General features: G+C 37.3%; 1 protein-coding gene across 1 annotated transcript in view; it reads left to right on the forward strand.

Moving 5' to 3' along the window:
- Ptpn20 (protein tyrosine phosphatase non-receptor type 20) overlaps positions 1 to 10499 on the forward strand; it is a 63503-nt gene extending 53004 nt beyond the window's left edge. Inside the window, exons 10-11 of the mRNA XM_032918961.1 lie at positions 8279 to 8341; positions 8879 to 10499. Coding sequence (XP_032774852.1) covers positions 8279 to 8341; positions 8879 to 8944 — 129 coding nt within the window. The 3' untranslated portion in view covers positions 8945 to 10499. The remainder of the gene's footprint in view (positions 1 to 8278; positions 8342 to 8878) is intronic.
- Positions 10500 to 11255: the final 756 nt, after the last annotated feature.

The following is an 11255-nucleotide window of genomic DNA, read 5'->3' on the forward strand; positions in this document are numbered from 1 at the left end:
TCAAGAGTGGTATGGCTGGGTCCTCGGGTAGTAGTACTATGTCCGATTTTCTGAGGAACCTTAAGAATGGTTACCAGAGCGGTTGTGCCAGCTTACAATCCCACTAATGATAGAGGAGTATTCCTCTTTCTCCACATCCTCACCAGCATCTGCTGTCACCTGAGTTTTTTATCTTAGCCATTCTTACTGGTGTGAGGTGGAATCTCGGGGTTGTTTTGATTTGCATTTTCCTGATGACTAAGAATGTTGAACATTTCTTTAGGTGCTTCTTGGCCATTCAGTATTCCTCAGTTGAGAATTCTTTGTTTAGTTCTGTAGCCCATTTTTTAAATAGGATTATTTGATTCTCTGGAGTCCAGTTTCTTGAGTTCTTTGAATATATTGGATATTAGTCCTCTATGGGATGTAGGATTGGTAAAGATCTTTTTCCAATCTGTTGGTTACCATTTTGTCCTAATGACATTGTCCTTTGCCTTACAGAAGCTTTGCAGTTTTATGAGGTCCCATTTGTCGATTCTTGATCTTAGCGCATAAGCCATTGGTGTTCTGTTCAGGAAATTTTTCCCAGTGCCCATGTGTTCCAGGCTGTTCCCCACTTTCTCTTCTACTAGTTTGAGTGCATCTGGTTTTATGTGGAGGTCCTTTATCCACTTGGACTTGAGTTTTGTAGAGGGCGATAAGAATGGGTCAATTTGCATTCTTCTACATGCTGATTTCTAGCTAAACCAGCACCATTTGTTGAAAATGCTATTTTTCTTAACTGGATGGTTTTAGCCCCTTTGTTAAAAATCAAGTGACCATAGGTGTGTTGGTTCATTTCTGGGACTTCAATTTTATTCCATTGATCTCCCTATGTGTCTCTATACCATGCAGTTTTTATCACTATTGCTCTGTAATACCACTTGAGGTTAGGGATGGTGATTTCTTTTAATGTTGAGAATAGTTTTCGCTAACCTGGGTGTTTTGTTATTTCAAATGAATTTTCAAATTCCTCTTTCTAACTCTATGAAGAATTGAGTTAGAATTTTGATGAAATTACATTGAATCCACGGATTGCTTTTGGCAAAATGGCCATTTTTACTATATTAATTGTGCCAATCCATGAGCCAATCCATGGAGGTCTTTCCATCTTCTAAGACCTTCAATTTCTTTCTTCAGACACTTGAAGATCTTGTCATACAGAACATTCACTTGCTTGGTTTGAGTCACACCAATGTATTTTATGTTATTTGTGACTATTGTGAAGGGTGTCATTCCCCAAATTTCTTTCTCAGTCTGTTAATCCTTTGAGTAGAGGAAGGCTACTGATTTGTTTGAGTTAATTTTATACCCAGCCACATTGCTGAAGTTGTTTATCAGGCTTAGTAGTTCTCTGGTGGTATTTTTGGAGTCACTTAAGTATACTATCATATCATCTGCAAATAGTGATGTTTTGACTTCTTCCTTTCCAACTTGTATCCCTTTGACCTCCTTTTGTTGTCTGATTGCTCTGGCTAGGACTTCGAGTACTATATTGAATGAGTAGGGAGAGACCTGGCAGCCTTGTCTAGTCCCTGATTTTAATGGGATTGCTTCAAGTTTCTCTCCATTTAGTTTGATGTTGGCTACTGGTTTGCTGTATATTGCTTTTACTATGTTTAGATATGGACCTTGAATTCCTGATCTCTTCAAGATTTTTATCATGAAGGGGTGTTGAATTTTGTCAAATGCTTTCTCTGAATCTAATGAGATAATCATGTGGTTTTCTTCCTTTGAGTTTGTTTAGATAGTGAAATATGTTGATGGATTTCCATATATTGAACCATCCCTGCATGCCTGGGATGAAGCCTACTTAATCATGGTGAATGATTGTTTTAATGTGTTCTTGGATTTGGTTTGCAAGAATTTTATTGAGTATTTTTGCATTGATATTCATAAGGGAAATTGGTCTGAAGTTCTCTTTCTTTGTTGGGTCTTTCTGTGGTTTAGGTATAAGTGTGGTATAAGTGTAATTGTGGCTTTATTGCAGTAATTGGGTAATGTTCCTTCTGTTTCTATTTTGTGGAATAGTTTGGACAATATTGGTATTAGGTCTTTGAAGGTCTGATAGAATTATGCACTAAACCCATCTGGTCCTGGGCTTTTCTTCATTGGGAGACTTTAATAACTGCCTCTATTTATTTAGGGGTTATGGGACTGTTTAGATGGTTTATCTGATACTGATTTAACTTTGCTACTTGGTATGTGTCTAGAAAATTATCCCTTTCATCAAGATTTTCCATTTTTGTTGAGTATAGGCTTTTGTAGTAGGATCTGATGATTTTTTGGATTTCCTCAGATTCTGTTGTTATGCCTCCCTTTTCATTTCTGAGTTTGTTAATTTGGATATTGTCTCTGTGTCCTCTGTTTAGTCTGGCTAAGGGTTTATCTATCTTGTTGATTTTCTCAAAGTATCATCTCCTGATTTCGTTGATTCTTTGTATAGTTGTTTTGGTTTCTACTTTGTTGATTTCAGCTCTGAGTTTGATTTATTTCCTTCTATCTACTCCTCTTGGGTGTATTTGCTTCTTTTTGTTCTAGAACATTCAGGTGTGCTATCAAGATGTTAGTGTATACTTTCTCCAATTTCTTTTTGGAGGCACTCAGATCTATGAGTTTTACTCTTAGCACTGCTTTCATTGTGCCGCATATGTTTGGGTAAGTTGTGTCTTCATCATCATAAAATTCTAAAAGTCTTTAATTTCTGTCTTTATTTCTTCCTTGACCAAGTTATCATTGAATAGAGCTTGTTCAACTCCATGTATATGTGGGCTTTCTGTCGTTTTTGTTGTTATTGAAGACCAGCCTTAGTCCATGGTGATCTGATAGAATGCATGCAATTATTTTATCTTCTTGTATCTGTTGAGGCCTGTTTTGTGACCAATTATATGGTCAGTTTTGGAGAAGTTACCATGAGATGCTGAGAAGATCTATTTTATTGTTTTTAGGATGAAATGTGCTATAGATGTCTGTTAAATCCATTTGCTTCATAACTTCTGTTAGTTTCTCTATATCTCTGTTTAGTTTCTGTTTCCATAATCTGTCAATTGATCAGAGTGAGATGTTGAAATCTCCCACTATTATTGTGTGAGGTACAATAATGTGTACTTTGAATTTTAGTACGTTTCTTTACGAATGTAGGTGCCCTTGCATTTGGACCATAGATATTCAGGATGGAGAGTTCAGAGTTCATCTTGGTGGCTTTTTCTTTTGATGAATATGAAGTGTCCTTCCTTATCTTTTTTGATAACTTGTGGTTGGAAGTCAGTTGATTCTATTCAATATTAGAATGGCTTCTCCGGCTTGTTTCTTGGGACCATGTGCTTGGAAAATTGTTTTCCACCCTTTTATTCTGCCTTTGTCACTGAGGTGTGTTTCCTGTATGTGGCAAAATGCTGGGTCCTCGTTCCATATCAAGTCTGTTAGTCTATATCTTTTTATTGGGGGATTGAGTCCATTGATGTTAAGAGATAATAAGGAATACTGATTATTGTTTCCTGTTATTTTTGTTGTTAGAGGTAGAATTATGTTTGTGTGGCTATCTTCTTTTGAATTAGTTGGAAGAAGATTAATTTCTTGCATTTTCTAGGGTGTAGTTTCCCTCCTTTTGTTGGAGTTTTCCATCTATTACCCTTCATAGGGCTGGATTTGTAGAAAGATATTGTGTAAATTTGTTTTTGTCATGGAATATCTTGGTTTCTCCATCTATGGTAATTGAGAGTTTTGCTGGATATAGTACCCTGGGCTAGCATTTATGTTCTCTTAGGGTCTGTATGATATCTGTTGTGGATCTTCTAACTTTCATTGTCTTTGTTGAGAAGTCTGGTGTAATTCTGATAGGTCTGCCTTTATATGTTACTTGACCCTTTTCCCTTACTGCTTTTATTTTTTTTTCTTTGTTTTGTACATTTGGTGTTTTGACTATTATGTGGTTGGAGAAATTTCTTTTCTGGTCCAATATCTTTGGAATTCTGTAGGCTTCTTGTATGCTTATGAGCATTTCTTTCTTTAGGTTAAGGAAGTGTTCTATAATTTTGTTGACGATATTTACTGGCCCTTTAAGTTGGGAATCTTTGCTCTCTTCTATACCTATTAAGTTAGGTTTGGTCTTCTTATTGTGTCCTGGATTTCCTGGATGTTTTGGGTTAGGAGCTTTTTGCATTTTGCATTTTCTTTGACAATTGTGTCAGTGTTTTCTATGGTATCTTCTACCCCTGAGATTCTCTCTTCTATGTCCTATATTTTGTTGGTGATGCTTGCATCTATGACTCCTGATCTCTTTTCTAGGTTTTCTATCTCCAGGCTTGTCTCCTTTTGTGGTTTCTTTATTGTTTCTATTTCCATTTTTAGATCCTGGATGGGTTTGTTCAATTCCTTCTTCACCTGTTTGGTTGAGTTTTCCTGTAAATCTTTAAGGGATTTTTGTTTCTCCTCTTTAAGGGCTTCTATTTGTTTATCTGTGTTCTCCTGTATTTCTTTAAGGGAGTTATTTATGTCCTTCTTAAAGTACTCTAACTTCATCATGAGATGTGATTTTTAAATCAGAATCGTACTTTTCTGGTGTCTTGGGGTATCCAGGACTTGCTATAGTGGGAGAACTGGGTTCTGATGATGCCAAGTGGCCTTGGTTTCTGTTGCTTAGGTTCTTGAACTTGCCTTTCACCATCTGGTTATCCCTGCTGTTAGTGGTTCTTGCTGTGTCTGTCAGTGGCTTGACCTTCCTGTAATCCTGTGTGTCAGCACTCTTGGGAGAAAAGCCCTCTTCTGGAGGGACTTGGTTACAGAGAGCTTGACAATGGTTTAGCTCTGGGTTCAGATGGAATTCAGAAGGATCTTGTCCCTGACTTCTCAATTCCTGTCTCTTGAGGGTGCCAGGCAGGTCCCTCTTAGCAGAAGAGGTGATCTTACCTGTGCTCTCAGGTGTGTTAGCACTCTCCTTGAAGGATCCAGGCACGGTGAGCTGAGAGTCAGGGAGAATCTGCCACAATGAACTTCCAAAGGAATGTGCTCAGACAGCAAATATATACTTTAACTTTTATACAATAGTATTAACCTCCTCTCATCTGGAAGGTACTGGGCTTTGCCGTCTTGCTTTGTTAGAAGAGGGGAGTCCTGATAAAGCAGTGTGCTGATTTACCATCTAATTTAAAGTACTTATCTTGTATATGTCACTGCAGCTTAAATGCCCAAATTTCATCCTATGAAATATAAGCTGCAAGTCACATTTATGCTGTGGTGTGTGTGAATTTTTATAGTTTACAACTAGGTGCATTTGTCAGCAATGCGAGCTCAGTTGATCACAGTGAAACTTCTTGGTCGTATCATGTACCAACCTAGAGCTCATTAGAAATAACTCTTTCACCATCCATTTACCAAAATTTCAAAGAAAGAAAATTAGAGCAGTTTCGATCATTTTTAACAATGGTGTATGTGTTTTCTTGTTAGCAATTCAAACACTATTTTGTAAGAAGTTTATTGAACAGTAATATGTGAAATGCTAAATATCTGCTTTTGTTGGCTTTCTAATCTACTACTTTTTAAAGTAATCCTTTTGGTTTTGTAAAAATGCTATCGTATTATGGATGCCAATTAAGTTAATGGTTCCTTTGTTTTGTTAGCTAGCACACATTTGTAAATAATACAAGTGTAGTTTTAATATATCACAATCAATCATTGTTATAAAACACAATTATATGTGGAGACCCAATTCCAGTACAATTTGTTTGACCTTTTTAACTTTCATTTCTTCTCAGTCTTTTCCCTTGTCTTGCTGTTGCCCTTGTAGTTGTAGTTCTTGTTGTTGTGGCTACTGTTTAGGTGTTATTGTTGAAGTTACAGTTGTAGTAGTTGTTGTTACAGTTCTTGCTGTGGTTATTGTTGTAGCTGTTGTTGTAGATGTGATAGTTGTTGCTGTTGTTGTAGTTGTTGTTGGTTAGTACACCCACACTCAGAAGACTGTGTGTGTTCTGATAAGATAATCCAGCAAAGCTTCTTTTCCTATCAGTAAATTAAGGTTGAGGGCTGCAGATTGATTGCTATCATTTCACTAGCACTGTTATAATTTTAAAGCTTCCAAAGAAATAGAGGTTTTAATTTTAATGACTTTTACTTAGTTTTCCTTTTGTGCATCATGTTTCAAATATCAAGTCTAGAAACTGAGATTCTGAGAAATTCAAGTTCTATATTTTATACTCAAGTCCATGCTCTATGTTGAGTAGGTAAAACATGAGGTTTTGACTAAGAATTATTCTCTTATTTACTTATTGACCTTGGATAACCAGTTGTTCCAGAACTGTTGTTGAAAATGGTGTTCTTCCTACACAGCATTGCTGATCTGCCTTTATCAAGATTATTTAGAGCGTTCCCATGGGGCCGTTCTGGTTCTGCACTCTGTTCCACTGATCTGTGTGTCTTATTTGCTGCCAGTATCAACCTTTGATCTCCGTGACTATGTAAAAGTTCTAATGTTAGATAGAGTGATTCCTTACACTCCATTCTTACATTTCAGAATTGTCTTAGCCAGTCCAGAGTCTGTGTTTTCCAATGTAAATTTCGTGATTAGTTTGTGCCTGTGATAAAACGTTGTGACCAAAGCAGCTTGAGGCAGAAGGGGTTATTTCAGCTCACAGCTCCATGTCACACACAGTAAGTCACTGGTGTAAGTCAGGGCTACACCCAGAGGCAAGAGGAGTGCTAATTATAGGGTCACTTCCCATGACCAGCCTGCCCAGGGATAGCACAACTGACAGTGGGCTAGGCCCTCCCACATCCATCACCAGTCAAGAAAGTACACCGCAGACATGCCTGTGTGAGTGTTATGGAGGTGTTTGCTAGGTGAAGATTTCTTCTTTCCAAATATGTCTCTAATCTCTGACAAGGTGACATAAAACTAGTCATCATAGCTTCCCTTCTGGGATTGTGTTAAAAATTACTTTATCTATATAAATTTTGTAATATCTTTCCTGTATTGAATCAGCAAATCCATGAATATATTATATATTTTTTCATTTAATAGGTCTTTTAAAGATTCTTTTGTAAACATTCCACACTTTTCTGAATATAAACTCTTTATGTATTCTGTTAAATTTATCCTATTTCATTTTCTTTGACCAAATTGGAAATTTACTATTTTAACTTTCAGTTTTCCCATATTTATTGCAGTGAAAATAAGACATAGAAATGCAAATGATTTTTGCATGTTGGTTTTCTGTCCTTTGACTTCGTCAAACTCATTTATTCTGAGGATTATGTGAGGCTTAGTTACTTGTCACTTCTTTGTAGAGGATTTTGTCATCTGCAAATAGATCTATTGCTTTCTTCTCAATACGCATGGCTCTTTTATATTCTGGACTAACTCCTTTATAATTTGTTCTATAAAAGACCCTAGGGAGAAGATGAAAGGCAGGCTAAAGATTAGGAGAAAATATTTTCAAACTATGAATCCAAGAAATGCCATACATCTGGAACACATAAAGAACTCTGAAAAACAATGCTTATCATGCAATAATGAGGACCCGAGGTCAATCTTGAGGTTCACATACACAGTTGAACACAATATCACTCACTTGTAATCCTAGCATTTGGGAGGCAGAAAGGGGTGGACCCCTAGAGACCACTGATGAGCCAATCTAGCCTAGTTGATGAGACCCAGGTCCCAGAAGGAATCTGCCTCATAAAAGAAGGTGAACAACTCCTGAGCAATGAGACCTAACATTGACTTCTGCATTCTCTATGTACAGAAACACACACACACACACACACACACACACACACACACACACACACACACGTGACACACAGAGAGAAACACCTCTCTGCATCATGTCATTATGAACTAGCAGCAGACTTTTGTGACTGGTAGTCTGTAGCCACCTCTAGCTGTTAGGTGCACATACAGTGTTGGTGACTGTTGTCAAACTTTTCTATTTGAATTCACAGGGCTCTCTATATAAGAAGTATACGTGCTCACGTGGGGAAGGCGGGTCTCTATGCTTGCCCAGAATTGTATGCTGCTTTCATTTCTCCCTTTGGTTAGCAGGAAGGGAGTAAGCTCTCTGAGAGTGCTCTTCCTCATAGATGATGGCTTCTTCTTCCCCTTCAAAAGTCTGCTAAACAAGTCACTTTAAATGTATTGTGACTGGTAAGGAGACCTTTCTAGTTCCCTTACCTCTTTTCCCTAGGAAGACAGAGTCATCCATGTTGATCTGTGAGTTTATGCTCCCTGCTGTCTGGATAATGCAGTTACTTGGTCTCATTTCAGTTCAACATTATGAACATAGTGACCCAGATGAGAAAGCAGCGCTTCGGCATGATTCAAACCAAGGCAAGTGCTCCCCACAGACCCTGACAAACACCATGCTGCATACGTGTTATAAAAAGTTATTTTGATATCATAGATTAGTTTGTAATTGTCAGAAGAAACAAAGAGAATATTTACAATAAAAACAGTTGCCTCTGAACTGATATGTATAATTGTGTATAATATTTCTGTGTAAGTAGAGATATGTTTGGGTATATAAACATATAGCAGTTGTATACATTTGAAATGTTAAAACTAATGTGAGGGACTTTTAAAATTAGAGTTAGGTTAGCTAGAGAAGATACATGGAAATGGACGCTGACATTTTCCTTCCATTTAGAATCTCTGTTTAGGAGTCCTAGGCCAAGACATTTGGTTATTTATGTTTCTCATATTTAAAGTCCATACTTGCATAAAGATGTTCCACTTGCATAAAGATGTTCCTACATAGTTGTAGATAAACATTTGTTGTTTCAGGGGAATTTTCTTATGTGACTGAAAAGTCTTGCGACCCTGGAGCTGTTTACTTACCAGTGTCATCGTCTGTGTGTGTGTATGCAGGAGCAGTATCAGTTCTGTTACGAGATTGTGCTTGAAGTTCTTCAGAATCTTCTGTCTTTGAATTAAGGAAGACTTCCATGCCTGTCACTTGACACTGCCAAGCAGCCTGGAGCTGGGCTGTGTCGAATTGTCTGCTGGCCGAGCAATTTGCTTTCTGGTTTCCTCTGAAAATCCTGAGGGCAGCACCTCTGGGCTCCAAGTGAACCCTTTTCAGTTGATCTTTCTGGAATAGCAAAATACCCTCCATGCCTTCCACTGAAACTAAACTTACGTGAAACAACCTCAGCTTGGCTGTTTGGTTTGTGGTATTACAGAGTTTAATAAAAGACTTAAATGTGTTCATTAAGATTTTATTTGGAAAGGTGGCCAAAAGCCTCAGACAATTTCCAACTCTTTACAAGCCTGACTCTGGGAGAACATGGGGGCAATAAACTGTAGGCTCACAGACTGACCTCTTGTGGGCAGTTAGCAGACATTTTTATCTGTGTCTATACTCCCAGCTGGTGACTAACTCACTCAAAGGGACTCTAATTAGGATGGACTGACTTTTGATATAAAATGGGCTTTGTGTCTTATACTTTCACAGTCCCAGAGTGCCCTGGGGATTTCGAAGGAAGGAAGGAAGAGCTGCATTCCTGGAGCGGCAGTCAGGTCCTTGTCTGCTGCCCTGGGAAGCCCCTTGTAGGTGAATGGTGTCCCTCCTTACCTGAACACACTGGTGAACATCCCAAACTAAAATCCACATCCATCCGTAAAGTCAGTGGAAATGATTGTCAGACCCAACTACACTTCTTTCCTATCCTATCCCGAGTCAATGTACTCTCCCATCTGCTTTATCAGAAGCAAGTATCATATGACACTTCCCTCCTAATCTTTAACTAGCCCATACATTTAATTTAACACAATGATATTGCTCTGTAAGTTTGAGTCATTCTTGGTACCTGTTGTGTCAAGTTTTTTTCTTTTTAACTAAGATCTAAAAAAAAAAGCTTTTTTCCCCTTCTGGAGGACCATTAAGTCATTTCTTTCCTCTATAAGAATATTTAGATGCTGGACATTGAACTAGATTTTGAAGTACCAAATTCATAGTTGTGAAAGTGAAAACTTCCATATGCTTGTTAAGAAAATTCTGGACATTGTTGCATTTATCATATCAGGATTCTGCCTCAGACAATTGTAGTGATTCTTTGGTTGAAGGTTTTCAATGATCAGACAATCCTAATTATAAGCCACAAAGAAATTGATAAGTGTATTTGTACAGTGAATTCAGTAGCGATCAGAGCTGTGAATCATATTGAAAATTCCTAAAATTATAAATGCTAAACTTTTAAGAGGCTTATATTTTTGGTTAAATGAATACTTGAATTGCTTAAATTCAAATTGATAATTCTCACTTTAAAAATGATTATATGCCATATATTTGACATTAACTCAAGTTGATGGTTATAGCTATTTATACTGTTTATATTCATAATAGTCTATGCTGAACAATAATATTCTGATTATTGATCACTAACATTTGTATCTATAACTGTATTTTCATTCTGTTACTATAAAACAATAAGTATAATATAGAACAATGGCCTGTGTGTTGTTATTAAATAAAAATATTTCCTTTGCATTGTCTGGAGTATTTTAATTTATTAGGATCTTGTGATTTGTGAAGAAGCCATTCCCATGTCTTGTTGAGCATGGCTCTTCATTAAGGTGTGTCGTGTTTTTACATATTTTATCTCTGACTGGTTATACTAATTTATTTCCCTTTGGACCTTTTTATTCTTGGTCTCTCTGGAGCATTCAGCTTCCAGGGGAGTTTACATATATGACTCAAAGACCATTTCAATGATTTATTTTATTGAAAAATCTCAAAGTAAAACACCTAAAGTGAAGGTTCTATTTCCTAGTTAGCTTTTTCTCAGCCCTGGGAAGACGTTGTCTTCTGTGTTGTCTTGAGAGTTAAATAGCTGAAGAATTGTAGGGACCGACCAGTGGACTCAGTGGGGAGGGGGGATGGCTCAGAGCTCTTAGTCTATAGCTCTGATCCAGGATAGGAACAATGTTTTCACTATCAAACAGTCTGAATTTGAAGGTATTGCAGAAGCTATGCAATCCAACTATCATCGCTGAAGGGTGGAGATGACAAAGCTTTTTAGAAAATCACATCATATTTGAGGGTGGAGAAGTAGAGCCTATTATCAAAGCCACCAGCACTGTCACTGTGGAGTTAGCTGGTAGCTGGTAAGAGTATGAGAATACACAGTACAATCAGTTATTAGAAAGGTTGAATAAAATTAGTTGTTTGCCTTCATAAAAATAATAGTTTACCGAAAATAATATTAGAAAACGTATCCTAAAGTCAGAATTCAAGGTACCTTTG

The sequence above is a fragment of the Rattus rattus genome, chromosome 13 (assembly GCF_011064425.1).
Source record: "Rattus rattus isolate New Zealand chromosome 13, Rrattus_CSIRO_v1, whole genome shotgun sequence".
Classification (NCBI taxonomy): Eukaryota; Metazoa; Chordata; class Mammalia; order Rodentia; family Muridae; genus Rattus; species Rattus rattus.